The sequence below is a fragment of the Bos indicus x Bos taurus genome, chromosome 22, assembly GCF_003369695.1.
Source record: "Bos indicus x Bos taurus breed Angus x Brahman F1 hybrid chromosome 22, Bos_hybrid_MaternalHap_v2.0, whole genome shotgun sequence".
Lineage (NCBI taxonomy): Eukaryota > Metazoa > Chordata > Mammalia > Artiodactyla > Bovidae > Bos > Bos indicus x Bos taurus.
This window is the reverse complement of record NC_040097.1, coordinates 23,516,696-23,532,706: the sequence shown is the minus strand read 5'-3', so window position 1 is coordinate 23,532,706 and position 16,011 is coordinate 23,516,696. Positions and strand designations below refer to the sequence as shown.

At 43.9% G+C, this 16,011-nt stretch overlaps 1 protein-coding gene across 4 annotated transcripts in view; it reads left to right on the top strand.

The window, feature by feature from the left end:
* PRICKLE2 (prickle planar cell polarity protein 2) overlaps nt 1-16,011 on the top strand; it is a 342,796-nt gene that overhangs the window by 276,261 nt on the left and 50,524 nt on the right. For all 4 annotated transcript variants that reach the window (XM_027523818.1, XM_027523821.1, XM_027523819.1 and 1 more), the window contains 4 exons: nt 6,069-6,182; nt 9,251-9,388; nt 12,318-12,521; nt 15,810-15,996. In XM_027523818.1, the coding sequence (XP_027379619.1) occupies nt 6,069-6,182; nt 9,251-9,388; nt 12,318-12,521; nt 15,810-15,996 (643 nt within the window). The remainder of the gene's footprint in view (nt 1-6,068; nt 6,183-9,250; nt 9,389-12,317; nt 12,522-15,809; nt 15,997-16,011) is intronic.

The window sequence follows — 16,011 nt, the reverse complement described above, 5'->3', positions numbered from 1 at the left end:
CTTCTCTCCTATTGCTTGGGTAATGAAATTCTGGCAAGGGAGATGCCAAATGAACAAACAGGCCCTCAGAAGCAGCCCATCACCCCATGCTCATAGCTGTAATGCTATCTGATTATCCTCCAGGTCCCCGTTTGGGAACTCGTGTGCACTTTTCATAAAACCCACCGTGTTCACATGCATCTCTCCCTTCTCTGTAGCACCTGCCTCTGAGACCTCAAGCATATGGTTGATATTGCCTTCCTGGATTGAGGTAGATGAACCAGGGTTCTAAGCTTCTCAAACTGTGAGACAGAGAGAATGTGAAATAAAGGCCCAATATTCTGGGCAGTCTCTGGGTTAAGACGGGCTTTTATAAAACCTTCCAAATGTGTCAACGCACATTGGTGATTACACTCTGTGAGTTTTTACCTTTGCCTTGTAAAGTCACATTTGCTTTCCCCTTAAAGCAGTGTTTCTCCATGTTCGGTATGAGATTTTTATTAAGTTTCAAAAGGGAGGGATATATGTATACCTACAGCTGATCTATGTTGAGGTTTGACAGAAAACAGCAAAATTCTGTAAAGTAATTATCCTTCAATAAAAAATAAATTAACTTAAAAAGAATGCAGATTTCTGGGTTCTTTGTGAGATCCAGAAGGATAAAAATGGGAATAATGTTCAATAAGGACCTCAAATGATTCTGTAGTATGTGTATGCTTGAGAATTGTTGCTATATCATTTGGGAATTACACTCACTTCCAAACTGAAATCTAAATAAAGATCTAGTTTATTTCTCTCACTGGTTGGAGAAGTTCGGTAACAGGCAACCCAGTGATGGTGTATGATGGCTCTGTGGTTTATTCAGAAACTTTCACTCTTAAAGTTGCTTCATGGTGCAAGATGGCTGCTGAGCCCCCAGCCATCATTTGTACGTTCCAGCCAGAAAACCGGAAGAAGGGGAAATGGGCAAAAGGGGCTTTCGTCAACTACTTTACCTCCTTTAAAAGAGCTCTCCCAGAAGTCACATTTTTACGTGTCATGGGCCAGAATTTATTCACATGGCCACATGTTGTTCCTTCAGAGGTATAGAATTGTTTTTCTGAGCTGAGTATATTGATGCTGTAAGTAAAATAATGGTATTCTAATTAAGGAAGAATAGAAAATGGATGTGGAGAAGGTTCACATATAAAAATACTTAGGGGCATAAGAGCCACTAAATTAAAAAAATACATTGTTTGATCCGTTCCTTTATTGAGACAGTGAAGGACAATTGATTTTCAAATCAACCCCCAAATTCTGACTTGTTGTTGGGATCTCAGTCTAAGAAAAAGGGATGCTTTTGATATGGAAATGTACCCCTCAAATTTTGAGCACTTTGCCTTTAGAATTCCTCATTCTCGCCAGAGCTGATGAACTCGTTTTTAAGTGCTACAGAGAGGGAGACACTTACAAAATTGAGTGAGAGCATATAACTTCATTTGCCTCCTCTGCGTCTCCTGGGATATCTGGTAATCTCATGGGTTGGCTGTTGAAGGAAAGCACATGAGTAACTCTAAAATTCTTAAAATAGGCTCCCTGAACCAATAGCAGGGGCATCCCCAGAGGTGGTTAGAAATGCAAATGATCACCCCCAACCCCCAGGTCCTCTGGATTAGAGATGGGTATTTTAACAAGCCTTCCATGTGGTTGTGGTGGAAGCTACAATTTGAGAACCACTGTTCCTGCGTAGAGCACTTTTCTCTCCAACGAGTAGTCACTGACTTTTTGGCTTCCATCTCTGCTCCAGCAGAAATGCTATCAAATGTGCAGTTCCTTCTGAAAAACCCAGTCTTCCCAACTGGACAAGGTCTTGCTTCATCGACTTTATTTGCACACACGGAATAAAGCTCTGACAATCCGTCTTGACACAGACTGCAGTTATTGCCAAATCTCACTGTTGAGAGTAACATGTTTAAATAAAGGCCTTCAGCTATTTCGTTTTCCTAAACCAGTGTATTGTGTTCAGCATGCTTTTGTTTGGAGGAAATGTACCTCGTATGGCTACACCCAGGTCAGTCATAGGGCACCTCTACCTAAGGATCTGTAACCGGAGTGAAGTCCCAAGCACATGCCACAGAGCTGCTTTTGGAGAAATACACTGAGTATGCACAGGAGGAAAAATCACATCATCAACCTGTCGGATAATGGTTTGGTAGTGATCATCATTGACAAAATTCTATTGGATTTGATTATTTACTCGTAAAAAATAACAAGAGAAACATGTTTGGGCTAAAATGAGCAATCTGCAGGGTTTTCAGGGGTGGTGCCAAATTTAATTTTTGTAGTGCCAGAAAGTATATTAAATATTTTCCCCTTCCCATTGGTATGATTGGTGTTTGTTTTGAGCTATACAGTAGTTTTATTATGGAAGATGCCAGAGCATTTCCATGCATGCAGCATTTCCATGTTCAGCCAGAGACAGATGGGGAAAGGAAGCCATTCCTCCCTCCTTCCCATCTGTCTGCTAATTCCCTTTACTCAGTGAAGAGCTTGCAGAGTCCAGCTCCTAAACACCATGAAGAGACACAGAAGGCAGCACAAAGTGATTATTTTTCCTCCTGGACTTGAACAGGCTTTGAAGAGCCTTGAAAGTGGTGAAGCACTGACTCACTCTCCTCCCTCAGAGCAAGCCAGATTACCCACCGTGTAATATGGGAGTGATTTGGTACGTTGTTAGCTGCTTTGGTTTAATAATGGAGCGTCTTACTAAATAAGCTCTTTTATTTTTGTCTGGAGAATCCCATGGACAGAGGAGCCTGGTGGGTTACAGTCCGTAGGGTAGAGGGGGTGGCAAAGAGTTGAAGCTTTTAAGTCTTCCTCCAACTATTATTTGAAGTCATCCACCAAATTATTGCTAGCCTTGAGAGAAATTATTTTAAAACACTTTGTATTCAAGGAATTACTGGAATACTGATAGAAAAGATACATTTCAGTGGTGGTGATCAGTAGACTTAAATTATAAAAGGAAACACAAGATATCCAGCCAGGAAGGATGTTCCAAAAGAGTCACTGCCTCTGCAGACCTAAGAATTCAGTCTTTAGGGTGGACCTCCGAGGACTAAAGTATTTATTTACCAGCTAAATATCTCTAGAGCTCTCCATCACTTCCTCCCCCTTAGCCCAGTCATGTGTTGGGACTTTTTTATCCTCCAGTAGGTGGCGCTCTGGTAGGTAAAGAACCCTCCTGCAAATTGCAGAAAACTTAAGAGACCCAGGCTCAGTCCTTGGGTCAGGAAGATCCCCTGGAGGAGGGCATGGCAACCCACTCCAGTATTCTTGCCTGGAGAATTCCATGGACAGAGGAGCCTGGTGGGCTACAGTCCATGGAGTCACAAAGAGTCGGACACAAGTGAGGCGACTTAGCATGTATGCAGCACTTAAAACAGCCTGAAACTTCTCCAATCCAGCCTGCAGGTGTGGTTCTCACCCAAGAGCCTTCCATAAGGAACTGGAATTGAGCAAGACTCATCAGTCTAAGGTGGACTCCTGAGCTGAGGTTGTGTCAACTCCCAGTCGTGTGGGGGATCTGCTGAGAGGAAAGAATAGAGCAAAAAACACCAGCCTTAGAGAGATGGGAAATCCCTTTCCAGTCATCTTCCATTGGAAGTTTCCATTTCCTCATAGGGTTTTTGAGAAAACACTACATCTTTTTAATAAGTTAGCTTTCTTCCCCCTGAAACCAAACTAGCTTAAATAGCATTTTATTCCTCGCAACCTTCTTTCTTAGACCCATTGCAAGTGGGAGCTTCACAGATTTGGTCTCACTCTACAAGCCAGCGGTGTAGCCTACCTCTTAAAATGGAAGGGAGGCCACGAAAATCTGGATTGTCCCATTTGAAGCATACCAGGCTGGATGATATACTTACTGCTGTGTATTCTTATTATTTATTGTTATTGCTGGCTAAATACTTTGCCTCCACTCTCATTTAATTGCCACAATCATGTGATAAGGATTCTGAGAGGTTTTAACCTTCTCAGAAACATGGGAATGGGTAAGGACAGAGCCAGGACTGCAGGGTTCAGATCTACTTGGCCATGGCTGCAGAAGATACGGGGAAGACTCCAGCCTGGGTCAGCCTTGGACAGTAGCGGACAGGGCTTATTCAAGGCACCAGTTCAGAAGATGACAGCTCTGGGCAGTGGAGACAGGGCTGTGTGAGTGATAAGGGATGATTGCCAGGAAGGTCAGTGGAGCTCACATTAGACTCTTCATGATTATGCATCCACAGTATGATGCATTAAAAAAAATTTTTTTATTGAAGTATGGTTGATATATGGTGTTGCGTAAAACTGGTCTTCCTTCAGTTCTATATATGTATACATTCTTTCTGTAGTCTTTTTGATGACAGTTTATCACAGGATGTATTTCCCTGTGCTATCCAGTAGGACTTCATTGCTTATCCATACAGTGATTCATGTTATATTAGTATTTACCCCTAATGTTCTGTAACTATCATGGGAGTTGTGAGAATGACAAAGTGATGATGCCACAAGGCCTTTCCACCCGTCATTTTTTGACCTGGGAGGCAAAACCCATTCCCCAGTATAACTGCTTATTTATCTGTGGCCCTTGCAGGTGAGCATGTGGGCTGCAGTTCTTCTGCGCACACAATGCTGTGCCAGTCTGTGATGGGCTCATCACCAGCTTCTAATCCCAAGCTAACTCATGATCTGGGCTCACATGTCTTCTCAGAGAGTGCCGGTAATCTGTGGGCTGCCTTCAAAACCTGAATTCCAGGCCCTGGCTCCCTACCAGTGTCTATAGGGAGGGGTTGGAGGCCCTGGGTTCCGAAAGTCAGCTAGTCTAGGACAAGAAATCTGCTTATGTTTGCCTTTGGGATTTGATTAAGAGGCTGCTATGCACATGATGGTGAATGGTTACGATCATTTGTTACAAAAATAAGAATGACTTTCACATTTTGTTTAAGGCTTTGTCATCATAAAGCCTTCTTCCTCTCTCTTCTAACACTTACGATTTCATTTCTGGAGATCAAAGTAGACAGAGCTTTCATAACTCTTCACCCCAGCATTCCTAAAACATATAGTCATATCCAAGGCTCCCTAAACTCCAGGGAATGTGACCATGGTTGAGGAGTGTAACAAATACAGTGAATTTAGGGCCTCATGTCTTCTGTCTTCTCTGTTTTGTTGAATGAATGCCTTGTTTCACAAGAGCTGGTCATAATGCTTAGAGATAGTTGAAAAGTATTTTCCATGATATCATCTGAGCTTGTGGTAATTTTTTTTTTTAATCTCTCGTATATAAAGCATATCTTCTGTTTGGCCAGTTTTTTCTCCTAGCTTGCATGCAACTGGATGGTAGAATGTCTGTTTTCTTTTTCAGGCAAAATTAGATGTTTAGTGCTTTCCCAAGTCATTGTTAGGGTTGAATGAGCCTCAGAGACTGAAAGAATATATCCTAACAGCTGTAAACAGGAGCATTCTAACATGTAGTAAAAAAAAAAAAAAAAAAAGTTGATGATGATCTTTAATTACATGTTCTGTATCCCAAATTCAGTGACTTTTTAACAGACCTGATCTTCTGGCCTGTCCTCAGGAAAAGCTGAAAACCTAGAGGGTTTTTAGTGTAGGTGGAGGCTGAGGGACCGAAGAGTCCTCCAAGTGCCAAAGACTCCAGCGCCGAGACAGGCACTGACACATCCTTTTGGCTGGGAGGGCAGGTTACATGCCGGAGACACACAGAGAAAATGGTAAAGTCAGCTCTCAGGGGAGCCTGCTGAGAAAGCCCTGGCCCCTGGGGTCATCAGCATGTTTGCCTAAATCTCTTTTTCTAGGAAAGTTTGACGGGTTTGTTTCTCCCTTACAAAGAGAGGAAAAGCCCCAAGACATGGGAGATCCGCGGGACTCTTTCTTCAAGAATAAATGTCTCTGCTTGCAACGAGAAACTCCTAGGCTGTGGAGTTTCACGAAGGGTGGAGACAGTGGGAAGCAGATTGAGTCTTGCTGTGGGAACCATCTCCCCAGGATGTGGGAATGGGCAGATGGTTTGAGGAATGGGTGAGTTACCCATGTGCTTTCCCACCCTTCAGGTTCACCAGTACTATAGCTGTCTGCCAGAAGAGAAAGTCCCCTATGTCAACAGTCCTGGAGAGAAACTTCGAATCAAGCAACTATTACACCAGCTGCCACCGCATGACAATGAGGTAAGGGGCTAGAGGGGCCTTCAGAAGCCTTTGCTTAGAACTTTCAGCGAATTATTAACTTTTTCGTCATCAGAATGCTGTGGTCAGTGAGATCCCCGAGGAAAAACTCGGGCAATTAATTTTAGATTTTAGTTTCCTTAATTAGAGGTAAAAGAAGCTGTCAGACATCTTCTGGAGAGGGTTACTGAAAAGCAGAATCTTACTGTGGGGTTGATTTGCCTCTGTGCCTGGTACTATACTAACTACTGGGGGCAGAGAGCACTGAACTTTAAAAGTTCAAGTCCAGGTTTTCTTAGTTGAAGAGTAGGCGATGCCAGTTTCCTGAGCATGTTAGATGAATGAGATTCCCTGGGCAGTTCAAGCCCAGCACAAACTTTGTGACTCTCTTAGATTTTCAGCATCTTTTCTTAGTAAATGAGTGTGGAGGTTTTCCATGTTACACTGCTGTAGAAGTTACGTGTCCAGATTTGCAGCTGTGAACATCTGTGTTTTTGTTATTTCCAATCCAGCTTGCCAAGGTTATCCTTTTTACTCCTGAAAGTATGACTTGCAGATTGTCTTTTTTTCTGAACCCAGACAAGGGCACTCTAAGCAGGCATTTATCATCTTTGAAGTCAAATTTGATCCTAAAAGGAAATTTGTGTATGTGTTTTTAAAAAGTCATCATGCTTGGGAGGTTTAGGTTTGCAAACTAGAAATTAATGTTCAAGTATCTGGTTTTTAAAAGTAGTGATCCTATAGAATCCAGTTGTCTACTTAACTCTAATTGTGTTTTAAAGAAAGCCATAATTTCAAGGTAAAAGGAGAAATTTAAAACTCCTTTAGAGAGCTGGACCCAGCTTTTTACCAGCTGCCCCCACCCACGAGCTCAGTCCCTGAGGAAATAAGTGTGTGGTTTTTTAGTCTTTATCTTCCCACATTTGAATAAAAGGAATAAACCAGGAGCCTCAAAAATTAATTTGAATAAGCAGAGCAAAAGCTTAAAAACTGAAGCAACTCTCTAGAAAGGGAGTCACAATTCCCCTTCCTGTTGTTTATTTCAGACTTCATGAAACATTTAAATAATGCTTTCTCCTTTAAAGAGGAAAGCAAGCATTGTAACCTGATGCCCAGGTAACTAATTTGAAAGTGAAAATGCCAGTTTTTACAAGCAGGAGGGGTGTGCCTGTGTTTCAAAGCATGTCCATAAATTGTCAGTGGTGTAATCGTATTCTCTGGGTTATTCAGATCATGGCAGTACATTCTCCACATGAAGACTCTTTTTTTTTTTTTTTTACTTGATTGAGGAACGTGGTCTGCTCTTACCTGCTCCTTTCTGTTTTTTCATTGTTATTTCTGTTTATGGTTGACTGTGATTTCATGAAAATAGACCCTTCAAATTTTTTCTTCCTACTGGTGAAAATTGCTTACACATGACCCAGTGGACAGATTTGTCCATTCGACATGGCCTCTTAAAGGACAAAGGGTGATTCTAAAGTAAATAGTTGATCATGCCCTTTTTCATATAGGTTAGACAGTTTTGATGTATACAGCTGCAGTGGTTTTCAACTAGTCCTGGTTCAAAGGTTGCCCTTTGACCATCTGTAGGACAAATCATCCAGGCAATTCAGTTAGTGTTCCAGATGTCCAGATTATTCTGAAGTAAGACAGAGGGTGGGATTAGATCCATGTGTCCAAAGATGTCTAGATCCATGACTTTGGGTGGTACAAGGACATGGCAGTAAATAATACTTAACCACATAATGAGAGACGCTCTCCCTTTTTTAACTGTATTTCATTCCTTGTGGCTGAGTGATCATGGGGGAAATTTCAGTTTGGGTGGGCCGGTGTCTCACACCTCTCCAACTCCTACTGATCTCCATTTTTAAGTAACAGCATTGAGAACCTCCGTTTTAGAATCTCCTACAAGGAAAAGTAACCAGCTAGAAGCCAACAGTATGGTTTTGTTTTCACTCTTGTATTTAGTTTTATGACTGCCCTATTTTTTCACAAGTGATATTGCTTTTCTATTTATAGTCATATACTTTCTTTTCAAGTAAATGTGTTCAAGTAAAAAAAGAAATGAGTTAGTTTTTAAAACAGTATTAAGTAAATAGTAGTTCAAGATTACAGCAAAATTCCCAAGGTGTGCATAAATAAAAGAGAGAATGGGAAATAGCAGATTTGAATATCTTTAATGTCTGTCCCTTAATTTTTGTGAGTTTCTGTGTTGAACGAGAAGGAAACTCTCTTATGCAAGTTGTTAACCAAAGCCCGGTGAGCAGCCCTCTCCCTCCTACACACAGAGAAACATGCAAGTACTTCCTGAGAGAACACAGAGAGCTCTGAACCAAATTCTCAGTCTCACGCCTTGGTTCCCATCTCATTTTGGGAAACAGACGCCATGAGCGTGTTGACCACAGTTCTGGCTCGTTGGCCTGGAGCCATCCTTTGGTGTCAGGGATCATTTCCTTGGGCCCATGGAGGTGAGAGTGAAAGTGAAAGTGAAGTTGCTCAGTCCTGGCAGACTCTTTGCGACCCCATGGACTGTAGCCTACAAGGTTCCTCCGTCCATGAGATTTTCCAGGCAGGAGTACTGGAGTGGGTTGCCATTTCCTTCTCCAGGGGATCTTCCCAACCCAGGGATCGAACCCAGGTCTCCTGCATTGCAGGTAGATGCTTTACCATCTGATAGTAAGAGTATGATGATCAGTTTGAAGATCTACATCAGTTTGTAGAAGAAGGAAGTCCCAGATGTTGACTAGCAGCAAAGCTCTGCCAATGACGTGGCTCTCAGTGTGGTGAGCAGAGAGGGGCAGTGAGCATGAGAAACAGGTACCAGCCACTGGCCTGCCTAAGACTTGTGCTCCAGAGTTTCGAGCCTCTAGGAAGCTCTTTTGATGGTCAACAATCTCGGGTAGACACTCACCTAAATAACCCCAAGCCTGGTGGTATTCAGGTGCCCACCAGGACACCTGAGAGTGCACATGTGTTTAATAAGAAAAAAGTCTGAGGCCAGGGCTTCAGGAATCCTCAGGAGCAAGAGATGACCACCCCACCACCCCCAACCTTCCTGTGTGTCTGTCCAGGTTCGCTACTGCAACTCCCTGGACGAGGAAGAGAAGAGGGAGCTGAAGCTCTTCAGCAACCAGAGGAAGCGTGAAAACCTGGGCCGTGGCAACGTGAGGCCCTTCCCGGTCACCATGACGGGAGCCATCTGTGAACAGGTGAGCGCATGGTCTGGGGCGTGCTCGGGAGGTCACTCAGGCATCCTTTCCCTGATTCATTCACTCAGCATTTATTTTCTTGAGAGCCTATTTGATAGGCCTGGGAGATACAGCTGTGAGCAAAAGGTTTGAAAGCTTGGTCTTGCCCTTGGAAGGAGTTCTGTCCTAGGAGAGAAGTCAGACAATAATGTCGATAAATAAGAGGAAAAAAATGCAGTGGGGAAGAGAGTTAATGCTGGGAGTGTGAGGTGGCTGTAATTTTCAGGGAAGTGGCTGGGAAGGCTCCACAGAGACAGTCAGGAACTGAGGGAGTGAGTCATGTGATGGCAGGGGAAGCGGGGTGTGAGAGAACAGCACGTTCAAAGACGCTGCGGCAGGAGCGTTTCTCTTATGGGCCAGGAATAGCAGGTTGGCCATTGTGGCAGGGCAGGGGGGCAAAGGAAGAGAATGCACCGGTCAAGTCCAGTTTAATGGAGAGCTGTGTCAAACACTGGAAGGAGAAAGAGGGCCACTGGAGGGATTTGAGCAGAGAAAGGACATGATGGAATATTATTTTAAAATGAGTGCTTTAGAAAGTGGAGTTTTTCTGGACCACGGCCACTGTCTTTCCCAGGATCATCCTAGGACCAGTGCCCTTTAAAGAGGTGGTAAATGGTCATCTCCTTGGGTCTGAAGATTCTTTAGCAAAGTGCATGGACCTCCCACATTCTTTCTCGGACCTCACTTGGTTGTGAGTTTGGGTTTGTTTTTTCTTCTAGTCTCCTGTAGAGTGCTCCGGGCATGGTGGAGAAGGGTTTCTAAGAAAACAGGGTGGGAATCAGGCCTGCCTGGGTTCACCCCCCCCCGACCTCTTGACCTCCAAAAGCCTTCTGGGGCAGATGGTCATGTACTGAGCACTTTTCTTAGCCCTGCTGCTCAAAGAGTGGCCCCATCTAACTCCTTAAGCACTTCAGGGACCCATTCAGGCACAGATTGCAAGAGGATACATGACCTTAACTGGTGAAGAAAAGGCAACATACTATGTGAACAGAGGGGATGCCATTTATTGGGGGGCCCTTTTGGGGAGGGATTTCAGAGAGAGAAGCTTGGAAGGCTCAGTGGATGAAATGGAGATGCTACTTAACAGGGGAGCCAAAGCACCGGAATTGACAACAGGGGTCCTCATCCTTGACACCCACCCCTGAGATGCAGGTGGTCAGAGTTTAAGATGTGAGGTTCTGTGTGCTCCATTCAGAGCCTCTACCACGCTTGAGTGGGTTCTTCTTGACCAGCCCAGAAGGGCTCACCTGAAGTAAAAGGGAAGTTGGGCATTTCACAGGCAGATATCGAGAGTGACACAGAATAGTGATGACAGCATGGAGACAGAAAGATGTACGTTTGACACATGAGTCTGCCAGGCGACCTTGACCCTATTACTTTTCCTAACAGTTTTGTCATCTCCAAAATGGGGGTATTGAATACCTAGGTCGTAGAATCATGGTGAGGGTGAAATGGGATTCTGTATTGTTACAGTAATCAAATAAGGACGCCATTAGACTGGGGTGGCTCTATTGCCTTGGTCTTCTCAGACCAAAACCTGAACCAGTCAGGGTACCGGAATCTGAGAAAATGACACTGAAGAACAACCAATTGCAAGCAGCCAGCTGGGCTTTCCCAAATAAGGGGACCACTTAATCTCTATAGTCACTGAAATACTTTCCTTGCTTTTACTTCCATGACTTCTCTATAAAACTATCTCCCTGGGTTTCTGTCCCAGCCACCTTCAGTTTGATGCTTGCTACCCAATTCAAATCAGTGTTGGAGCAAATAAACTGGAAAGCTTTAATGTGCCCCCTGGTTTATCTTCTAACAATACGCATACCTCAGCTCTACTAACGTTGCCCCACAAGGCAGGGGTATCACTTTCTGTAATGTAATGTCTTTCTTATGTCTGGTCACTTGCATGAATCAGCTCCCAGAGACTACTCCATGAGACCTGGACTTCATTTTCTATGAAGCATCTCAGTGCTTTTGACGGCAGTGTGTGGGAAAGGTCTAGGGGTGGCCTTTCTGCTCTTCAGACGTTGTCCCCAGAGTCAGCCTCTCAGGTCGGGCTGGACTCTCAGCCCAATACCATGATCAGCAGAAAGCCTCCCCCAGACCTGTTGCCTCACACTTTATTGTTCCCTCCAAGACCCTCGGACTCTATTCATTTTATCTTAAGCCCAACTGTAAGCATGGGTTATCATGGATTTTACCTTGCTCCTTTCTGGGCAGGGGAAGGAACTATGGAAATGAGTGAGAAGATAGGAAAGGGAGAAAAAAGAAGTCCTTGCCGTAGTCTGGCCTTAGGAGTAGTACCTTTTCATTTGGGACTGTGTACAAAGATATCAGAGGAAGCAGGCCAGAAGCATGCCTGAGAGGCTTCTAGAGAAACCTAGATGGTAAAAGGTGGGCATGTTTTTATGAACCCACTCCCCTGCCACCCTAAGTGTAGGCCCCGCCAGCTCCCCGAATCCCTGCAGGCTTCCTTCTCGCTCCCCCACGCCACACTCTTGCTGCAGGCGTTTGACGTGGCTGGGCCTCCGGCAGGGAGTTTGCAATGTCTCAGAGATAATGAGACCTCCGCTCAGTTTGCTTCCTGTCAGCAGAGCTCTTCTGTGTCACTGCACTGACAGACTTTGCCTTTCTCTCCCACCTCTGTGATTCTTTATTTTCTCAGTGACAATGATCTTCATCTTAATTGTAGGCCCTAGGAAGGGATGGTGGGGGTAGAGGGGCAAGAGAAACCAGCCTGCCACGTGTTTATAGCAGGCAGCACAATAATTCATTTGAAAGTAAGTGCTCAGTAACGAGCTAAGGATGCTGGCGGTTGTGTATCTTTGCCTCATGGCGCTGAGAGCTGGGGGCTGCTATTCCTCGTACTGACCTGTTTCTGTTCACCTCGCAGTGTGGAGGCCAGATCAATGGCGGGGACATCGCTGTGTTTGCATCACGTGCCGGCCACGGTGTCAGCTGGCACCCACCCTGCTTTATCTGCACCGTCTGCAATGAGCTCCTGGTGGATTTGATCTACTTTTACCAGGATGGGAAGATCTACTGTGGCAGGCACCACGCAGAGTGCCTGAAGCCGCGCTGCGCAGCCTGCGACGAGGTCAGAGCTGGCTCCGCTCCCTGGGGTGCGCAGCCCCACTGTCACCCCGGGCTTCACCTCAGCCAGCACGTTGCCCTGTGGTTCCTGCATGGAGGAAAACCGCAGGCCTCTCCAGCCTCTCCTATTAACGCTTTTGAGAGCGGGTCTGGCCCCATCCCTGTTTGCTAGAATGTCCAGGACTGTGACCTGCTTTGCTGAATTTGACAGTCTCATAGGAAAACAGTTTCTAGGGCACTAGGTCATTTCAGAACTCTTAAAAAGGGGGAGGGGGAGGGATTGTTGTGGAGCTTTCAGTTTCAGCCCAAATCCAAGGGAGCAGTCATCATTAGTAATAATGTGTCATTTCTGAATTATCTTAAAATCTTGGGTTTCCTGAGATTCAATGCGACAGATTAGGATGAGAAGAGAAGAAAATGAGTAGCATGATGTGATTCTCCCATAATCTATGAAAGTCCTGATGAGGATTCCAGGGCAGATGGCTACTCCATTAGGATCCTTCTGCCCCATACACTCACCCAGGTCAGAGAGCAGACTGGACCCAAGGTTCATACTTCGTCTTTCCTCCCAGCCAAAGTACACCCAAGTGTGGTCTGAGAGCTGAAAGGTAGAAAACCTGGGTTAGTATAAAAGTTGGGAGCAGAAAGGAGAATGTTCTAAGCTTGACCGATTTTACAGGAATAATTTGGGGAAAAGGTCTTAGGCAGGGGGTTCTTCCTGTACAAAATATACTTTTGGTTCTTTCTTGACCCTGTAAGGCTATGTGGGACCCTGTAAACGACCCTGCACTTTGTCACCCAGAGGCCACCGGTATGTGGCATTTCTTCCTTAAAAACTGCCCATCAGAGACTCACTCTTCTAGGAGGAAATCTATCGGTCTTAACTAATACGGATTCTCATGCTACTACTGATGTTCGTAAGAGACGCTCTGAGCAGGTAGTCGGTCCAAGTTTGTGATTCTAGGCAGCACCTTTCCCTGCCTGCCTCAGTTGCCCCATCTGGAAGCGAGTGCTCGTAATACTTTATCTAATAGGAAATGAAGTAGGATGTTAAAGCACTTTGAAATTTTTGCTTATTGAGGTCTAATTCATACAGCATAAGATTTACCCTTTGAAGGTGTGCAATTCAGTGGTTTTTAGTGTATTCACAAAGTTGGACAACCATTACTACTGCCTAATTCCAGGTCATTTTTATCATCCAAAAAGAAACCCCAGATGCATCAGCAGTCACTCCCCTTTCTCCCCCTGCCCCCAGCCCTGGCAACTATTCATCTAGTCTCTCCATGAATTTGCATATTCTGGACATTTTGTATAAGTGGATTAATGCAACATATGACCTTCCATGCATGGCTTCATTCACTTAGCATGATGTTTTTGTGGTTAACCCGAGTTACAGCGTGTATCAGTACCTTCCTTTTTATGACTGAATAATAAGCAACTGTATATATCACATTTTGTTTAGCCATTTATTAATTGGTGGGCATTTAAGTTGTTTCCACTTTTTGACTGTTTTAAACAAAGCTGCTGTGGACATTCATATACAGATTTTTTTGCAGGCATATATTTTCTGTCCTCTTGAGTCTATATCCAGGAGTGAAATTGCTGGGCCATATGGTAGTTCTATGTTTAACTTTTTGAGGGGATCTAAACTGTCTTCCAGAGCAGCTACACCATTTTACATTTGCAGCTATCAACAAATGAGAATTCCAATTTCTCACATTCTCCTCAGTAGTTATTACTGTCTGTCTGTTAAATTATAGTCACCTGTGCTGTGCTGTGCTTAGTCGTTCAGTCATGTCCAACTCTTTGGGACTCCATGGACTGTAGCTCACCAGGCTCCTCTGTCCATGGGATTCTCCAGACAAGAATACTGGAGTGGGTTGCCAAGCCCTCCTCCAGAGGATCTTCCCAACCCAGGAATTGAACCCGGTTTCCCACATTGAAGTAGATTCTTTACTCTCTGAGCCACCAGGGAAGCCATATAGTCACCTTAGTGGGTATGAAATAACATCACATGGTGATTTTGATTGGATTTTTCTTAATGGCTTATATGTTTATCTTTTCTTCCATGTGTTTGTTGGCTATTTGCATATCTTCTTTTGGAGACTAATGTCTCGTTAAGTCTTTTGCATATTTTTTCAGTTGGGTGATTTTCTTTATTGTGTCCTTGTGAAACTTGTTTATATATTTTGGAGTCTAGTCACTTAGATCTGTGATTTGCACGTATTTTCTCCCATCCTGTAGTTATATTTTCACTTTCTTAATGATGTCCTTTGAAGCATGAAAGTTTTGATTTCAATGAAATCCAGCTTCCGATGTCTCGCTTGTTGCTTATGCTTTTAGTGTCGTAGCTAAGAAACCATTGCCTAACTGGAAACAGAGTTTTTGAAAATTCACATCTTTACTTTTCTCCTAGACATTTTATAATATTTTTGCTTTTACATTTAGGTCTTTGATCCCTTTTGAGTTAACTTTTATATATGGTGTGAGGTAGGGGTTCAGTTTATTCTTTTGCATGCAGTTATTCAGTCGTACCAGGCAGGTTTATTGAAAAGACTGTTCTTTCCTCCATTGAATGTCCTCGTCACCCTTGTCAATCGTCATTTGGCCATAAATGTCTGAGATTATTTCTGCCTTGATTACTGCAGTTTGTAGTACGTTCTTAAATCTGTGCTTTGAAATTGAAAACAAGTCTGTCTCATGGTTCAAAACAGAAATACCTCTGAGGGTTAGGCGGTTACCGTAAATAAAGGTGACTCATTTTAAGGTTACAGCAAGTGGTGAAAAATATGACAAACTGCAGAACTCGTCACTCATCTGAAAGCAACAACCCCTTTTATTGTCGCCATGCAGGAATGTGTAGCACACATTGCCAAATACTGTATTTTCAAAAAACACTCGGGATCCCAGGTGTTTATATGACGTTTCTCATTTAAAAAAGATACCATATATAATCCAAATTAAACAGATAATGGCCAAAATGTCCATGAGCTGTCAGCTGTTAGTCCTGCTCTATATTCTTTTTGGTAGACTATTCTTTGTCTGAATACACTGTGGTTAAATTAATCACTGGCCAGGTCAGAAACTGTTTAAATGTGCTTTAGGAAAATCCACATGTGGAAACTGATATAGGTATAGAGTAAATATATACGTATCTACTTCTGTTTAATAACTTGTGGGTGGGACCAGTTTTCCTACCGTTTTAGTCTGGGGCCCTCATAGCTCTCCTCCTTCACAGTGTATTCTCATGGTTGTTTCTTACCCACTGACCTTTTGGCCTCTCCCTCTGCAGATCATCTTTGCAGATGAATGCACAGAAGCCGAGGGGCGACACTGGCACATGAAACACTTCTGCTGCTTCGAGTGTGAGACGGTGCTGGGTGGCCAGCGCTACATCATGAAGGAGGGAAGGCCCTACTGCTGCCACTGCTTTGAGTCCTTGTATGCAGAATATTGTGACACCTGTGCCCAGCACATAGGTGAGGCAGCACTTG